At 54.9% G+C, this 17,941-nt stretch overlaps 1 protein-coding gene across 1 annotated transcript in view; it reads left to right on the top strand.

The window, feature by feature from the left end:
• LOC145338585 (ubiquitin carboxyl-terminal hydrolase 11-like) overlaps positions 1-16,474 on the top strand; it is a gene marked incomplete at its 3' end in the record, with an annotated part of 33,114 nt that extends 16,640 nt beyond the window's left edge. The window contains exons 8-14 of the mRNA XM_080182937.1: positions 957-1,130; positions 2,887-3,045; positions 6,385-6,609; positions 11,766-11,849; positions 12,548-12,642; positions 14,897-15,090; positions 16,334-16,474. Coding sequence (XP_080039063.1) covers positions 957-1,130; positions 2,887-3,045; positions 6,385-6,609; positions 11,766-11,849; positions 12,548-12,642; positions 14,897-15,090; positions 16,334-16,474 — 1,072 coding nt within the window. The remainder of the gene's footprint in view (positions 1-956; positions 1,131-2,886; positions 3,046-6,384; positions 6,610-11,765; positions 11,850-12,547; positions 12,643-14,896; positions 15,091-16,333) is intronic.
• Between the last annotated feature and the right edge of the window lie 1,467 nt (positions 16,475-17,941).

Consider the following 17,941-nt stretch of genomic DNA (forward strand, 5'->3'; position numbering starts at 1 on the left):
CACCACCTTCTCAAGGGGCAGCTGGAGATGGGCAACAAATACTGGACAGCCAGTGACACCCATGTCCTACAAATGAATTTTTTTTAAAAATTAACAGGCATCCTAAATCACATTGCAGCCTGTGCAGAGCTGGGTTTGTGTGTGTGTGGGGGGAGAGGGGGCACGAGTTCAGAGTAGGAGCTGGGGTCTGAGTGGGTACGGGGGTGGGTCAGAACAAGGGACATGGGATCAGGACTTCTAACCAAAGATCCTTTTGTCTGTCTGGTGCTTTATGAGTTGAGGCGGACGCACTCTCCCTTGGTGAGGACCACATGGATATGCTGTGTGGGTGGCACAGTGGTTTGGCACTGCTGCCTGACAGCACCAGGGACCCAGGTTCGATTCCCGGCTTGGGCCACTGTCTGTGTTAAGTTTGCACATTCTCCTGGTGTCTTCATGGGTTTCCTCCGGGTGCTTCGGTTTCCTCCCACAGTCTGAAAGATATGCTGGTTAGGGTGCATTGGCCGTACTAAGTTCTCCCGAACAGGCGCTGGAGTGTGGCAACTAGGGGATTTTCACAGTAACTTCATTGCAGTGTTAATGTAAACCTCACTTATGACTAATAAATAAACTCTAACTTTCTTGTAGCCACTGTGTTTATGTTTCTGATCAATGGTAACCCCCAGGATGTTGATAGTGGGGGGGATTCAGTGATAGTCCGTTGAATGTCAAGGGGCAGTGTTTCGAGTGTCTCTTATTGGAGGTGGTCATTGCCTGGCATTTGAGTGGGGCAAATGTTACTGCCACTTGTCAGCCTGAGCCATTCAGGGCAAGGTTGTGTTTTATTGATGAAATCGGTTGTATACAGTCCACGTTCTAAAGCAACTAATCATGAAGGATAATAAGGAGTTGTGGTCTGTTTGATGTGCTGGAAATCTCTCACACCCCACCTCTCTCTCTTTTGTTCTGTCCTGCAGTGTCTGAGCAGCACACCTCCCCTGACAGAGTACTTCCTCAGTAACGGCTATGTGGACGAGCTAAACCTGGATAACCCACTGGGGATGCAAGGGGAAATCGCTGAAGCTTACGCCGATATCATTAAGCAAATCTGGTCTGGTCGCCATTACACTGTCATCCCACGAATGTTCAAGGTAATGTGATGGTTCTGTGCCTTTAAGAAAATTATTTGTCATGTTCCTTCTATAGAAAGTCTTTGAGCAGTTTGTTTTATTACCAGGTCTGTAACCATCCTTTACTGTTACTGCAGCAGCGTAATAGCTCCCAATTGTTCCAATATTTGTTTTAATCTGAACTAATGTAGCTCTGCTGATTTTTAGTGATTTTCCCCTGGGATTTTGCAGAGTTGGGCTTGATTGGGTTGATTGACAGTAACATCAGGTGACTGAGTGGAGCTAGGCTTACACAGAATTCAAGCTCAGTTGCTTTTTGGGAACTGTGGGACAAAGTAGGTCTGAGACTCAAACTCTGGAGATTGGGAGCTGCCAGAGACGAGGTTTATTTCTCTGATGTTCTACTATTTGAGGATAGATCTTTCTCTGAGAGTTTGCTGTAAGAGAGTCTGAAGACAGGTGTCAGTTTGGATCTCTGTCCAGAGGTGCTAAAAGGCTGGAAATCTAGCAACCATAGTAGCGTATCTTTTAGTATTAATTGGTTCTAAAAAAGGATTTATGTCATTGGGATATTGCTCACATTGGAACTATAGTGATAGTTAACCGTAAGAAATATACTTTGTCATGTTTAAGTGATTTAATTGGCAAAAGTTATGTTTTTCTTTGTGATATTCTAACTGTGTTCTTAAAGTTTTTTTTGATAAAAGCTCCTTAGTGGGTCACTTGAATCATACCCATAATGAAAGACTTGATACATTAATGCCAAAATCAAACGAAAAACTGAGGGTTTCGGCCAACTTCAAAAACACCCTGGAGTTTCTGCTCTACTCCATAACAGTACCTCTCCTGGGAGTGTTTGGTAGGGACAGTGTAGAAAGAGCTTCACTCTGTATCTAACCCCGTGCTGTACCTGTCCTGGGAGTGTTTGATGGGGGACAGTGTAGAGGGAGCTTTACTCTGTATCTAACCCCGTGCTGTACCTGTCCTGGGAGTGTTTGATGGGGGGCAGTGTAGAGGGAGCTTTACTCTGTATCTAACCCTGTGCTGTACCTGTCCTGGGAGTGTTTGATGGGGACAGTGTAGAAAGAGCTTCACTCTGTATCTAACCCTGTGCTGCACCTGTCCTGGGAGTGTTTGATGGGGGGACAGTGTAGAGGGGGCTTTACTCTGTATCTAACCCCGTGCTGTACCTGTCCTGGGACTGTTTGATGGGGACAGTGTAGAGGGAGCTTTACTCTGTATCTAACCCCGTGCTGTACCTGTCCTGGGAGTGTTTGATGGGGGTACAGTGTAGAGGGAGCTTTACTCTGTATCTAACCCCGTGCTGTACCTGTCCTGGGAGTGTTTGATGGGAATAGTGTGAGGGGAGATTAACTGTTGATGAACCCGTTATAAAATTCTAACAGGGTTAGAAAGGGTAGATTCAGAAAGAATGTTTCCGATGGTGGGGGGAGTCCAGAACTAGGGGTCAGAGTTTGAGGATAAGGGGGAATCCTTTTAGAACTGAGGTGAGGAGAAATTTCTTCACCCAGAGGGTGGGGAATGTGTGGAATTCACTCCCACAGAAAGTAGTTGAGACCAAAACGTTGTGTGATTTCAGGAAGAAATTAGATATCGCTCTTGGGGCTAAAGGGATCGAGGGATATGGGGGGGGGATCAGGATATTGAATTTGATGATCAGCCATGATCAAAATGAATGGGGGAGCAGCTCGAAGGGCCGAATGGCCTCTTCCTCACCTCATTTCAATCTTTTTGTTACTCTGACTGTTTCCCGCAGACTCGGGTTGGACATTTTGCCCCTCAGTTCTCCGGTTACCAGCCTCACGATGCGCAGGAGTTGCTGGCGTTCCTGCTGGATGGGCTGCACGAAGATCTGAACCGGGTGCGGAGGAAAGAGTACGTGGAGCTACAGGATGCGGACGGGCGGGAGGACGAGGTGAGGGTGGGGTTCCCCGGGGCTGGGGAGGGACGGATGTGTGTGTGTATGTGGGGGTGGGGCGGGCACGATGGGTTAGCCTCACAGCGCCAGGGACCCGGGTTCAATTCCCGACTTAGGCCGCTGTCTGTGTGGAGACTGCACATTCTCCCCGTGTCTGCGTGGGTTTCCTCTGGGTGCTCTGGTTTCCTCCTACAGTCCGAGAGACTGGTTAGGTGCATTGGCCGTGCTAAATTGACCCTTAGTGTCCTGGGATGTAGGTTAGAGGAAACTAGCGGAATAAATGTGTGGGTCTGTGGGGGTACGGTCTGGGGTGGGATTGTGGTCGGTCCAGATCTGATGGGCTGAATGGCCTGCTTTGCACTGTCGGGATTCTATGATTCATGAAGGGGAGTCTTTGTGTTCACGGGGGGAGGGGTGTCTGTGTTCACAGGGGGGCAGGGTCTCCAGGGGGCAGTCCCGGTGTCCGCCAGGGGGATTGGCGGGGGTGGGGGGGGTGGTTGGTGTCGGGGTCGGGATCCTGGTGTTCACAGGGAGGGGGCCGGGGTCCCAGTGTGTTTCCAAGGGGGTCTGTGTGTGTGTGTGTTGAGTGGGGAGGGGGTCTGTGTGTGTGTTGAGTGGGGAGGGGGTCTGTGTGTGTTGAGTGGGGAGGGGGTCTGTGTGTGTGTTGAGTGGGGAGGGGGTCTGTGTGTGTGTTGAGTGGGGAGGGGGTCTGTGTGTGTGTTGAGTGGGGAGGGGGTCTGTGTGTGTGTTGAGTGGGGAGGGGGTCTGTGTGTGTGTTGAGTGGGGAGGGGGTCTGTGTGTGTGTTGAGTGGGGAGGGGGTCTGTGTGTGTGTTGAGTGGGGAGGGGGTCTGTGTGTGTGTTGAGTGGGGAGGGGGTCTGTGTGTGTGTTGAGTGGGGAGGGGGTCTGTGTGTGTGTTGAGTGGGGAGGGGGTCTGTGTGTGTGTTGAGTGGGGAGGGGGTCTGTGTGTGTGTTGAGTGGGGAGGGGGTCTGTGTGTGTGTTGAGTGGGGAGGGGGTCTGTGTGTGTGTTGAGTGGGGAGGGGGTCTGTGTGTGTGTGTGTTGAGTGGGGAGGGAGTCTGTGTGTGTGTGTGTTGAGTGGGGAGGGGGTCTGTGTGTGTGTGTGTTGAGTGGGGAGGGGGCCTGTGTGTGTGTTGAGTGGGGAGGGGGCCTGTGTGTGTGTTGAGTGGGGAGGGGGCCTGTGTGTGTGTTGAGTGGGGAGGGGGCCTGTGTGTGTGTTGAGTGGGGAGGGGGTCTGTGTGTGTGTTGAGTGGGGAGGGGGTCTGTGTGTGTGTTGAGTGGGGAGGGGGTCTGTGTGTGTTGAGTGGGGAGGGGGTCTGTGTGTGTGTTGAGTGGGGAGGGGGTCTGTGTGTGTGTTGAGTGGGGAGGGGGTCTGTGTGTGTGTTGAGTGGGGAGGGGGTCTGTGTGTGTGTGTGTTGAGTGGGGAGGGGGTCTGTGTGTGTGTGTGTTGAGTGGGGAGGGGGTCTGTGTGTGTGTGTGTTGAGTGGGGAGGGGGTCTGTGTGTGTGTTGAGTGGGGAGGGGGTCTGTGTGTGTGTTGAGTGGGGAGGGGGTCTGTGTGTGTTGAGTGGGGAGGGGGTCTGTGTGTGTGTGTTGAGTGGGGAGGGGGTCTGTGTGTGTGTTGAGTGGGGAGGGGGTCTGTGTGTGTTGAGTGGGGAGGGGGTCTGTGTGTGTGTGTGTTGAGTGGGGAGGGGGTCTGTGTGTGTGTGTGTGTGTTGAGTGGGGAGGGGGTCTGTGTGTGTGTTGAGTGGGGAGGGGGTCTGTGTGTGTGTTGAGTGGGGAGGGGGTCTGTGTGTGTGTTGAGTGGGGAGGGGGTCTGTGTGTGTGTGTGTTGAGTGGGGAGGGGGTCTGTGTGTGTGCGTGTTGAGTGGGGAGGGGGTCTGTGTGTGTGTGTGTTGAGTGGGGAGGGGGTCTGTGTGTGTGTGTGTTGAGTGGGGAGGGAGTCTGTGTGTGTGTTGAGTGGGGAGGGGGTCTGTGTGTGTGTGTTGAGTGGAGAGGGGGTCTGTGTGTGTGTGTGTTGAGTGGGGAGGGGGTCTGTGTGTGTGTTGAGTGGGGAGGGGGTCTGTGTGTGTGTTGAGTGGGGAGGGGGTCTGTGTGTGTGTTGAGTGGGGAGGGGGTCTGTGTGTGTGTTGAGTGGGGAGGGGGTCTGTGTGTGTGTTGAGTGGGGAGGGGGTCTGTGTGTGTGTTGAGTGGGGAGGGGGTCTGTGTGTGTGTGTGTGTTGAGTGGGGAGGGGGTCTGTGTGTGTGTGTGTTGAGTGGGGAGGGGGTCTGTGTGTGTGTGTGTTGAGTGGGGAGGGGGTCTGTGTGTGTGTGTGTTGAGTGGGGAGGGGGTCTGTGTGTGTGTGTTGAGTGGGGAGGGGGTCTGTGTGTGTGTGTTGAGTGGGGAGGGGGTCTGTGTGTGTGTTGAGTGGGGAGGGGGTCTGTGTGTGTGTGTTGAGTGGAGAGGGGGTCTGTGTGTGTGTGTGTTGAGTGGGGAGGGGGTCTGTGTGTGTGTTGAGTGGGGAGGGGGTCTGTGTGTGTGTTGAGTGGGGAGGGGGTCTGTGTGTGTGTTGAGTGGGGAGGGGGTCTGTGTGTGTGTTGAGTGGGGAGGGGGTCTGTGTGTGTGTGTGTTGAGTGGGGAGGGGGTCTGTGTGTGTGTGTGTTGAGTGGGGAGGGGGTCTGTGTGTGTGTGTGTTGAGTGGGGAGGGGGTCTGTGTGTGTGTGTGTTGAGTGGGGAGGGGGTCTGTGTGTGTGTGTGTTGAGTGGGGAGGGGGTCTGTGTGTGTGTGTGTTGAGTGGGGAGGGGGTCTGTGTGTGTGTGTGTTGAGTGGGGAGGGGGTCTGTGTGTGTGTGTGTTGAGTGGGGAGGGGGTCTGTGTGTGTGTGTGTTGAGTGGGGAGGGGGTCTGTGTGTGTGTGTTGAGTGGGGAGGGGGTCTGTGTGTGTGTGTGTTGAGTGGGGAGGGGGCCTGTGTGTGTGTGTGTTGAGTGGGGAGGGGGTCTGTGTGTGTGTGTGTGTGTGTTGAGTGGGGAGGGGGTCTGTGTGTGTGTGTGTGTGTTGAGTGGGGAGGGGGTCTGTGTGTGTGTTGAGTGGGGAGGGGGTCTGTGTGTGTGTGTGTGTGTGTTGAGTGGGGAGGGGGTCTGTGTGTGTTGAGTGGGGAGGGGGTCTGTGTGTGTGTTGAGTGGGGAGGGGGTTTCTGTGTGTGTGTTGAGTGGGGAGGGGGTTTCTGTGTGTGTTCCCAGGGGATTGGGGGAGTGGATTTGGGGAGTGGGTTGCTCAGATCATTGATTGGCCCTCTGGCTGGTTCTAACTCCCCCACTCTTCCTCCCTCCCTCCCCCACAGGTGGTGGCGGTGGAAGCCTGGACCAATCACAGAAGGAGGAATGATTCCATCATCGTGGATATCTTCCATGGTCTGTTCAAATCCACACTGGTGTGTCCGCAATGCCACACTGTCTCCGTCACATTTGACCCTTTCTGCTACCTCAGCGTACCGCTGCCTGTCAGTCCCGACAGGGTCCTGGAGATCTTCCTAGTGACCGTGGACCCCCAGTCCAAACCCATCCAGGTACCGCCAAGGGAGGGGTGGGAGGGACAGCTGTTTGACTGTGGGGGCATCGCTGCTCCCCCCTGACGCCAACTGTGGGGAAGCAGGGGTGGGGTGGGGTTGGGGGGGGGGTGCACGGGAATTGGTAAAGCACCCCCCCCCCACCCTCACTGATGTTGAACTTTATCACCTGTACACTAAGAAGTCTCACAACACCAGGTTAAAGTCCAACCGGTTTATTTGGTAGCACGAGCTTTCGGAGCACTGCCCCTTCATCAGGTGAGTGGGAGTTGTGTTCACAAACAGGGCAAATAAAAACACAAACTCAATTTACAAAATAATGGTGGGAATGCGAGTCTTTACAGGTAATCAAGTCTTAAAGGTATGGACAACGTGAATGGAGAGAGGGTTAAGCACAGGTTAAAGAGATGTGTATTGTCTCCAGACAGGACAGTTAGTGAGATGTTGCAAGTCATGGGGGTTACAGATAGTGTGACATGAACCCAAGATCCCAGTTGAGGCCGTCCTCATGTGTGTGAAATTTAGCTATCAGTCTCTGCTCAGTGATTCTGCGCTGTCGTGTGTTGTGAAGGCCGCCTTGGAGAATGTTTACCCGAAGGTCAGAGGCCGAATGCCCGTGACCGCTGAAGTGTCCCCCAAAAGGAAAAGAACATTCTTGCCTGGTGATTGTTGAGCGGTGTTCATTCATCCGTTGTCATAGCGTCTGCATGGTCTCCCCAGTGTACCATGCTTCGGGACATCCTTTCCTGCAGCGTATCAGGTAGACAACGTTGGCCGAGTTGCAAGAGTATGTGCCATGTACCTGGTGGATGGTGTTCTCACGTGTGATGATGGTATCCGTGTCGATGATCCGGCATGTCTTGCAGAGGTTGCGGTAGCAGGGTTGTGTGGAGTCGTGGTCACTGTTCTCTTGAAGAGTGGGTAGTTTGCTGTGGACAATGGTCTGTTTGAGGTTGTGCGGTTGTTTGAAGGCAAGAAGTGGGGGTGTGGGGATGGCCTTGGCGAGATGTTCATCTTCATCAATGACACGTTGAAGACTCTGGAGAAGATGTCGTAGTTTCTCCGCTCCGGAGAAGTACTGGACGATGAAGGGTACTCTGTCCACCGTGTTTGTCTTCTGAGGAGGTCGGTGCAGTTTTTCGCTGTGGTGCATCGGAACTGTCGATCGATGAGTCAAGCTCCATATCCTGCTCTTATGAGGGCATCTTTCAGCATCTGGAGGTGTCTGTTGCGATCCTCCTCATCTGAGCTGCTCCTGTGTATACGGAGGGCTTGTCCATAGGGGATGGCTTCTTTAACATGTTTAGGGTGGAAGCTGGAGAAGTGGAGCATTGTGAGATTATCTGTGGGCTTGTGGTACAGTGAGGTGCTGAGGTGACCGTCCTTAATGGAGATGTGTGTATCCAAGAATGCGATCGATTCCAGAGAGTAGTCCATGGTGAGTCTGATGGTGGGATGGAACTTGTTGATACCATCATTTAGTTGTTTCAGTGATTGTTCACCATGAGTCCAAAGGAAAAAAATGTCATCGATGTATCTAGTGTATAGCATCAGTTGAAGGTCCTGTGCAGTGAAGAAGTCTTGTTTGAACCTGTGCATGAAGATGTTGGCATATTGAGGTGCGAATTTGGTCCCCATGGCTGTTCCGTGTGTCTGGATGAAGAACTGGTTGTTGAAGGTGAAGACATTGTGGCCCAGGATGAAGAGGATGAGTTTGTAAAATTGTATCTGGAGATTGGCAGTTGCCGGCGCCTGGGGGAATGTTGGTGTAGAGCGCCGAGACATCCGTTGTGATAAGGAGTGCTCCTGGTTCAACTGCTCCATGTGTGCTGAGTTTCTGGAGGAAGTCCATAGTGACACGACAGAAGCTGGGGGTTCTTTGTACGATAGATTTTAGGTTGTACTCGACGTAGCCAGAGAGGTTCTCACACAGGGTCCCATTGCCTGATATGATGGGACGGCCTGGTATGTTTGCCATGTGTATCTTTGGGGGTCAGTAGAGATCTCCAATGCGGGGAGTATGTGGAATGAGAGCACGGAGGGTGCTCTGAAGGTCCGGATCAAAGGTCTTGATCAGATTGTTGAGTTAACGGGTGTGTTCTTTGGTCGGATCTGCGGGTAACTGTCTGTTGTGTTCCTCATTGTTTAGTTGTCAGTACACTTCTTTGTAGTGATCTGTTCTGTTCAGTATGACGATGGCCCCTCCTTTGTCTGCTGGTTTGATGACAATGTTGCGGTTGGTCTTGAGAGTGTGGGTGGCGTTGCGTTGTGCTTGGGTGACATTCGGGGCTGTCTTGTGAGTGCGGTTGATGAATCTGATGTTGACGCACCTCCTCTTGGTTTGGGCATACATGTCCAGTCGAGGGCAGCGGCCTTCCGGAGGAGTCCAGTTGGACTCCTTCCTCTTCGGTTGCTGCACTGCGGATCTCTCTGTCGGCTGTTCCAGTTCATTGGCTGTCTCGTGTTCGCTGTAGGCCTCTTGGGGTTTGTGGAAGATCTCCTGCAGCCTCATTCACCTGATGAATTCCTCTGTGTCTGCTGCGAGACCGATGGGATCCATTTTGGTGGTGGGGCAGAAATTGAGCCCTCGGCCGAGAACTTCGATTTCATCTGGTTGAAGTGTGTAGTCTGACAAATTAACAATGGACTTCCCTGCAGTGGTTCTGTTTTCTACTGTGGTGCCGGAGGAGGCTTGGTCGCTGCTGGTGGTGATGCCGAGCTTCTCAAGTTTCCTGTTCTTGGTGTGCATGTACACGGTGTAGTTCCTTTGTTTCATCTGCTTGGCAGAGTTTCACAGCTGGTCTGCGTCCTGAGCGCAAGTTGAGAATATGGATTCGATCTTGGTTTCCAGGATGTGGCTTTTGCTGTTGAGGTGGTTGAGGAGTGTGAGAGAGGTGTGACGGCAAAGTTTCTCAGCATACTCTGTGTTGTAGGTTGACCCGAGTGAGTTTGTGATCTGTAGTCCTTTGGGTATCTTGTCTGCTTTCTTGCGTCTTTGTAGAAACTTGATGTCAGTGTTGATATGCACAATCTTCTTGGAGAATCTCTCCGCTTGGAGCCAGCAGTTTGCGGTGTCGATGGTAGCCATGATGTGGAGATGCAGATGTTGGACTGGGGAAAACACAGCAAGAAGGACAGTGTATCCTTTGTCATCCAGTTCTGAACGGAGGAGCTACTATATTTTCTCCGGAGCCTTCAACATGCCATTGATGAAGACGAACATCTCGCCAGGGCCATCCCCACACCCCCACTTCTTGCCTTCAAACAACCTCACAACTTCAAACAGACCATTGTTCGCAGCAAACTACCCAGCCTTCAGGAGAACAGTGACCACAATACCACACAACCCTGCCACAGCAACCTCTGCAAGACATGCCGGATCATCGACATGGATGCCATCATCTCACATGAGAATACCATCCACCAGGTACACGGTACATACTCTTGCAACTCGGCCAACGTTGTCTACCTGATACGCTGCAGGAAAGGCTGAACCGAGGCTTGGTACATTGGGGAGACCATGCAGACGCTACGACAACGGATGAATGAACATCGCTCGACAGTCACCAGGCAAGACTGTTCCCTTCCTGTTGGCGAACACTTCAGTGGTCACGGGCATTCGGCCTCTGACCTTCGGGTAAGCATTCTCCAAGGCAGCCTTCATAACACACAACAACGCAGAGTCGCTGAGCAGAGACTGATAGCCAAGTTCCGCATACACGAGGACGGTCTCAACCGGGATCTTGGGTTCACGTCACACTATCTGTAACCCCCATGACTTGCCTGGGTTTGCAAAATCTCACTAACTGTCCTGTCTGGAGACAATACACATCTCTTTAACCTGTGCTTAACCCTCTCTCCACTCATTGTCTGTACCTTTAAGACTTGATTACCTGTAAAGACTCACATTCCCACCATTATTTTGTAAATTGAGTTTGTGTTTTTATATGCCCTGTTTGTGAACAGAACTCCCCACTCACCTGATGAAGGGGCAGTGCTCCAAAAGCTTGTGCTACCAAATAAACCTGTTGGACTTTAACCTGGTGTTGCGAGACTTCTTACCGTGTTTACCCCAGTCCGACGCCGGCATCTCCACATCACCTGTACACGCACAGGAAATGTTGTGTCATGTGTAAAACCCTGCTCTGTCTCCGGGGGGATGTGACCGGTGTTAGGGAAATGCAGCATCGATCTTCCACCCACTGAGATTTGCGGAATACCCCTTGGGCTGAAAGTTGGGCTTCCTGCCTCAGTGTCTCTGGGCGTCCCGCTCTCTGTGTCTCTGGCCGTCCCCAGCTCCCCTCAGAGTGTGGGAGCTGCCCCTCTAAATCTCCTCAGCTTTGGCCGGGGAACTACAGGATGGAGCTGGCACTGAGTTTCTCAGTCCACTGTCCGAGGGCCCACACGGACACAGCAGAGTAACTGTGTCCTGTTGCCACAGGGTGGGGTGGTGGGATGGTCACCAGCTCCAGGTCAGTCTCCTGGTTCAGCATTCTGCCTGTTCTCTCCTCCAGCTCTCACACTAGATATCTGCCTGTCTGACCAGGAGCAGGGAGGGTGGGGTAGCTGCAGACTCCTCTGATTGAGGTTTGACACTCTCTCTCTTTGTCCCTCTCCCCCTCTCTCTATGTCCCTCTCCCCCTCCCCCCGTCCCTCTCCCCCCTCCCCCCGTCCCTCTCCCCCTCCCCCCGGCCCTCTCCCCCCCTCCCCCTCTCTCTTCCCTTCCCCCTCTCCCCCCCATTTCCCCCCCTCCCCCCATTCCTCCCCCCTCTCCCCCATTTCCCCCTCTCCCCCCCATTTCCCCCTCTCCCCCCCCATTTCCCCCTCTCCCCCCCCATTTCCCCTCTCCCCCCCATTTCCCCCTCTCCCCCCCCATTTCCCCCTCTCCCCCCCATTTCCCCCTCTCCCCTCCATTTCCCCCGTCTTCCTCCCCTCCATTTCCCCTCTTCCCCCCTCCATTTCCCCCCTCCATTTCCCCCCTCCATTTCCCCCCTCCATTTCCCCCTCCATTTCCCCCCTCCATTTCCCCCCTCCATTTCCCCCCTCCATTTCCCCCCTCCATTTCCCCCCTCCTTTCCCCCCTCCATTTCCCCCCTCCATTTCCCCCCTCCATTTCCCCCCTCCCTGTCTCTCTCTTTCCTCCCTCTCTCTCCTAGTACAGAGTAATTGTTCCAAAGGCAGGGAAGCTCTGGGACCTGTACCTCGCTCTCTCCAAGCTGTCAGAGATCGCCCCGGACAAGGTAGGCAGCCCATGGGAATGGTGTGGGGGGTGTGTGTCTGTATCAAAACCACACGGGAACGTCAGCGAGTGAGAAATGGTCACCAGGGGCTGACGGTGTGGATCGAGACTCCACACTGCCCAACTCTGCCTGACCCCCTGCGGCCCTGGAGCCTCTCAAAGTCACACAGGAAGATCCCGCAGAACCTCTCAGAACGGCTGTAGGCCCCCTTCTGCCCTTTCTCATCCCTTTAGCCCCTTACCCTGCCTCTCTCTCCTCCCTCTGTCTCCACCTCTCTCACTCCCGTGTCCTCAGGAACCCTGCCTCTCTGACTGACCCTCACACCCTCAGCAGCCCAGCCTCTCTGACCGACTCCCATTCCCTCAGGAACCCCACTTCTTTCCCTGACCCCCCCCCCCCCCCATTCCCTCAGGAACCCCATCTCTCTCACTGACCCCCATGCCCCCAGGAGCCCCGCCTCTCTGACCTCTGACTCTCAGGAACCCCACATCCCCAGCAGCCTGGCCTCTCTGACCGACCCCCATTCCCTCAGGAGCCCCGCCTCTCTGACCTCCGACCCTCAGGAGCCCCGCCTCTCTGACCTCCGACCCTCAGGAGCCCCGCCTCTCTGACCTCCGACCCTCAGGAGCCCCGCCTCTCTGACCTCCGACCCTCAGGAGCCCCACCTCTCTGACCCTGTCGTTTGTCTCCCCCTTTAGTTACTCGCAGCTGATGTCTTCAACCATCGATTCTACAAGATCTTCCAGAGGGATGACTTACTCAGCAACATCCTGGATCGAGATGACATATTCGTGTGAGTCCAACTGGGCCCCCCTCAGCCCCCTCCCCCGTCCCTCAGCTCCTGTACCCACCCCCTTAGACTCCTCCCCCAGTTAGGGAGGGAGTTCCAGGATTTTGACCCCAGCCACCGCAAAGGAACGGCCGATATATTTCCCAGTCGGGATGGTGAGTGACTCGGAGGGGAACCTCCAGGTGGGGGGTGTTCCCAGGTATCTGCTGCCCTTGTCCTAGATGGTAGAGGTGGTGGGTTTGGAAGGTGCTGCCTAAGGAGCCTTTTTGAGTTGTCGTGTAGATAGTGTAGGTGGGGGAGTCAGGAGGTGAGTTACTCTCCGCAGGATTCCCAGCCTCTGACCTACTCTGGTAACCACAGTATATATTTGGCTGGGTCCCAGTTCAGTTTCTGGTCAATGGTAACCCCCAGGATGTTGATAGTGGGGGGATTCAGTGATGGTAACCCCCAGGATGTTGATAGTGGAGGGATTCAGTGATGGTAACCCCAGGATGTTGATAGAGGGGCAGTTCAGTGATGGTAACCCCCAGGATGTTGATAGTGGGGGGATTCAGTGATGGTAACCCCCAGGATGTTGATAGAGGGGCAATTCAGTGATGGTAACCCCCAGGATGTTGATGTGGGGGGATTCAGTGATGGTAACCCCCAGGATGTTGATAGTGGGGGGGATTCAGTGATGGTAACCCCCAGGATGTTGATAGTGGGGGGGGTTCAGTGATGTAACCCCCAGGATGTTGATAGTGGGGGGGATTCAGTGATGGTAACCCCCAGGATGTTGATATTCAGCCTTGAATATATTCAATAAGTCGCAGCCTCCACTGCATGCTGGGAGAGAGTGCCACAGACTAGTCGGTCTCTGAGCGAAGAAATCTCTCCACATCTCAGTCTTCAAACCCCTGATGCTGAAACCACACACCTGCACTGCCCCCTTCCCCCTGTTCTATAATCCCCCAACCCCAGCCCAATAAGGATAGAAACATCCCCTCAACATCCACCTGAGTGAGACCCCCCTTCCCCCTGCTCAGAATTGGATATATTTCTATAAGATTCCCTCTCATTCTTCTAAACTCCAATGGGTTCAGGCCCTAATCTGCTCAGACCTTTCTCCACGAGACCAAAACCCTCCTTCATCCCAGGAAGCAGCCCAGTGAACCTTCTCTGAGCTGCTCTGAATGAAATTCTCCATCTCTGTTCAAGTAAGGAGACCGAAACTGTACTTGGTATTCCAGATGTGACTTCACCAAGGCCCTGTACAGCTGGAGCAAGAATTCCCAACTTTTAAATCCCATTTCCCTTCACAACAAAGGAAATCTCTCACAGGCTGGATGGGCTAAATGGCCTCCTTCTGCGCTGTAGAATTCTGTGGTCTACAAGGCCTTGCTGACCACTTGCTGCACCTCTGGACTTGGCCTTCTGAGATTGATGGACTTGGACGCCCAGATCCCTCTGTAACTCCTGACTTCAGCGATCTCTCTTCGGGTAAATCAACAGTGGTTCAGAGGGACAGGCAGCTTCACAACCACCCACCCACTAGTAAAGGGAAAACCTGCTGATGCTGAAGGCTGTCCGGTCCTCTGCGTGAACCAACTACACCCCCCACAGCTCTGAGGGTAGGGGAGCACAGATCGAGGCGAAGGGTGTGAGGGGGATTGCGAGTGCCAGTGGGTGGAATGCCATCTGGCTCCTCCAGGTGGCAGTAGTGGGCCCATGGGGCTCAGGACTCAGCACTGCCACTATCTGGAATGCCTTGGCACTGCAGGGAGACCTCTCTGAATAGTACTCAATATTAACAATGACTGTCTCTTGCTGTCTCCCCACCTCGCTCTCTACCTCTTCCCCCCCCTCGCTTCCCTCGCTTCCCTCGCTTCCCTCGCTTCCCTCGCTTCCCTCGCTTCCCTCGCTTCCCTCGCTTCCCTCGCTTCCCTCGCTCCCTCTGTCCCTCGCTCCCTCGCTCCCTCGCTCCCTCTGTCCCTCGCTCCCTCTGTCCCTCGCTCCCTCTGTCCCTCGCTCCCTCTGTCCCTCGCTCCCTCTGTCCCTCGCTCCCTCTGTCCCTCGCTCCCTCTGTCCCTCGCTCCCTCTGTCCCTCGCTCCCTCTGTCCCTCGCTCCCTCTGTCCCTCGCTCCCTCTGTCCCTCGCTCCCTCTGTCCCCTCGCTCCCTCTGTCCCTCGCTCCCTCTGTCCCTCGCTCCCTCTGTCCCTCGCTCCCTGTCTCTGCGCCTCTCTTCCCCCCTCCTCGCTCTCTGTGCCCTGGTTGTAGGTTTTGAGGTGACTAGCAGCCTGGAGGATGAAGAGGACAGTGAGGATGTCATCCTGCCCATCTATTTCCGAGAGAGAATGAGCTACAGAGATTACAGCACGTCCACATACATGTTCGGACACCCACTGCTGCTGTCAGTCCCAAGGTCCCAGCTATCCTGGGAAGCTTTGTATGACTCCTCCTTGACCGACTTGCGTAAGTCTGTCTGAATATTAAACCCTAAAGAGACTGCCGTGGGGAGGGTCAGTGCCGAGGGAGTGCCGCACTGTGGGAGGGTTGCTGCCGAGGGAGCGCCGCATGGTGGGATGGTGGTGCCGAGGGAGTGACGCACTGTAGGAGGGTCAGTGCCGAGGGAGCGCCGCACTGTGGGAGGGTCAGTGCCGAGGGAGCGCCGCACTGTGGGAGGGCCGGTGCCGAGGCAGCGCCGCACTGTGGGAGGATCAGTGCCGAGAGAGCGCCGCACTGTGGGAGGGTTGGTGCCGAGGGAGCGCCGCACTGTGGGAGGGTCGGTGCTGTGGGAGCGCCGCACTGTGGGGGGGTCAGTGCCGAGGGAGCGCCGCACTGTGGGAGGGTCAGTGCCGAGGGAGCGCCGCACTGTGGGAGGGTCAGTGCCGAGAGAGCGCCGCACTGTGGGAGGGTCAGTGCCGAGGGAGCGCCGCACTGTGGGAGGGTCAGTGCCGAGGGAGCGCCGCACTGTGGGAGGGTCAGTGCCGAGGGAGCGCCGCACTGTGGGAGGGTCAGTGCCGAGGGAGCGCCGCACTGTGGGAGGGTCAGTGCCGAGGGAGTGCCGCACTGTGGGAGGGTCAGTGCTGAGAGAGCGCCGCACTGTGGGAGGGTCAGTGCTGAGGGAGCGCCGCACTGTGGGAGGGTCGGTGCCGAGGGAGCGCCGCACTGTGGGAGGGTCGGTGCCGAGGGAGCGCCGCACTGTGGGAGGGTCGGTGCTGAGGGAGCGCCGCACTGTGGGAGGGTCAGTGCCGAGGGAGCGCCGCACTGTGGGAGGGCGTGCCGAAGGAGCGCCGCACTGTGGGAGGGTCGGTGCCGAGGGAGCGCCGCACTGTGGGAGGGTCGGTGCCGAGGGAGCGCCGCACTGTGGGAGGGTCGGTGCCGAGGGAGCGCCGCACTGTGGGAGGGTCGGTGCCGAGGGAGCGCCGCACTGTGGGAGGGTCGGTGCCGAGGGAGCGCCGCACTGTGGGAGGGTCGGTGCTGAGGGAGCGCCGCACTGTGGGAGGGTCGGTGCCGAGGGAGCGCCGCACTGTGGGAGGGTCGGTGCCGAGGGAGCGCCGCACTGTGGGAGGGTCGGTGCCGAGGGAGCGCCGCACTGTGGGAGGGTCAGTGCTGAGAGAGCGCTGCACTGTTCTCCAAGGAACCATTGCAGCAGGACCTGAGCAAGAGACATCTTTCTTCCCACATAGAAGTTGAAATCTTGTCTCTTCTGCAGCCGTTACGTATCGCGCCCAAGCTCAGATGATGAGGAGGAGGAAGAGGAAAATGATGGGGACGAGGAGGAGGCCAAAGAGGGAGGAGAACAAGACGTATATCAGCAACAGCTCAACGGACTGGGTGAAGGTACTGAGAGAGTGTAACACAGGGTGCTGGGGGGAGAGAGGGGTTACTGAGTGACAGTGTGAAGGAGCTGGATTAACATCAGTACAGATACAGTCAGTAACACAGGGTGCTGGGGGGAGAGGGGTTACTGAGTGACAGTGTGAGGGAGCTGGATTAACATCAGTACAGATACAGTCAGTAACACAGGGTGCTGGGGGAGAGAGGGGTTACTGAGTGACAGTGTGAGGGAGCTGGATTAACATCAGTACAGATACAGTCAGTAACACAGGGTGCTGGGGGGAGAGAGGGGTTACTGAGTGACAGTGTGAGGGAGCTGGATTAACATCAGTACAGATACAGTCAGTAACACAGGGTGCTGGGGGAGAGAGGGGTTACTGGAGTGACAGTGTGAGGGAGCTGGATTAACATCAGTACAGATACAGTCAGTAACACAGGGTGCTGGGGGAGAGAGGGGTTACTGAGTGACAGTGTGAGGGAGCTGGATTAACATCAGTACAGATACAGTCAGTAACACAGGGTGCTGGGGAGAGAGGGGTTACTGAGTGACAGTGTGAGGGAGCTGGATTAACATCAGTACAGATACAGTCAGTAACACAGGGTGCTGGGGGGAGAGAGGGTTACTGAGTGACAGTGTGAGGGAGCTGGATTAACATCAGTACAGATACAGTCAGTAACACAGGGTGCTGGGGGGAGGAGGGGTTACTGAGTGACAGTGTGAGGGAGCTGGATTAACATCAGTACAGATACAGTCAGTAACACAGGGTGCTGGGGGAGAGAGGGGTTACTGAGTGACAGTGTGAGGGAGCTGGATTAACATCAGTACAGATACAGTCAGTAACACAGGGTGCTGGGGGGAGAGGGGTTACTGAGTGACAGTGTGAGGGAGCTGGATTAACATCAGTACAGATACAGTCAGTAACACAGGGTGCTGGGGGGAGAGAGGGGTTACTGAGTGACAGTGTGAGGGAGCTGGATTAACATCAGTAGAGATACAGTCAGTAACACAGGGTGCTGGGGGGATGGGGTTACTGAGTGACAGTGTGAGGGAGCTGGATTAACATCAGTACAGATACAGTCAGTAACACAGGGTGCTGGGGGGATGGGGGTTACTGAGTGACAGTGTGAGGGAGCTGGATTAACATCAGTACAGATACAGTCAGTAACACAGGGTGCTGGGGGGAGGAGGGGTGACTGAGTGACAGTGTGAGGGAGCTGGATTAACATCAGTAGAGATACAGTCAGTAACACAGGGTGCTGGGGGGGAGAGGGGTTACTGAGTGACAGTGTGAGGGAGCTGGATTAACATCAGTACAGATACAGTCAGTAACACAGGGTGCTGGGGGGAGAGAGGGGTTACTGAGTGACAGTGTGAGGGAGCTGGATTAACATCAGTACAGATACAGTCAGTAACACAGGGTGCTGGGGGGGAGAGGGGTTACTGAGTGACAGTGGGAGGGAGCTGGATTACATCAGTACAGAT

The sequence above is a fragment of the Carcharhinus amblyrhynchos genome, unplaced genomic scaffold (assembly GCF_965287045.1).
Source record: "Carcharhinus amblyrhynchos unplaced genomic scaffold, sCarAmb.v2.hapA chromosome_102, whole genome shotgun sequence".
Lineage (NCBI taxonomy): Eukaryota > Metazoa > Chordata > Chondrichthyes > Carcharhiniformes > Carcharhinidae > Carcharhinus > Carcharhinus amblyrhynchos.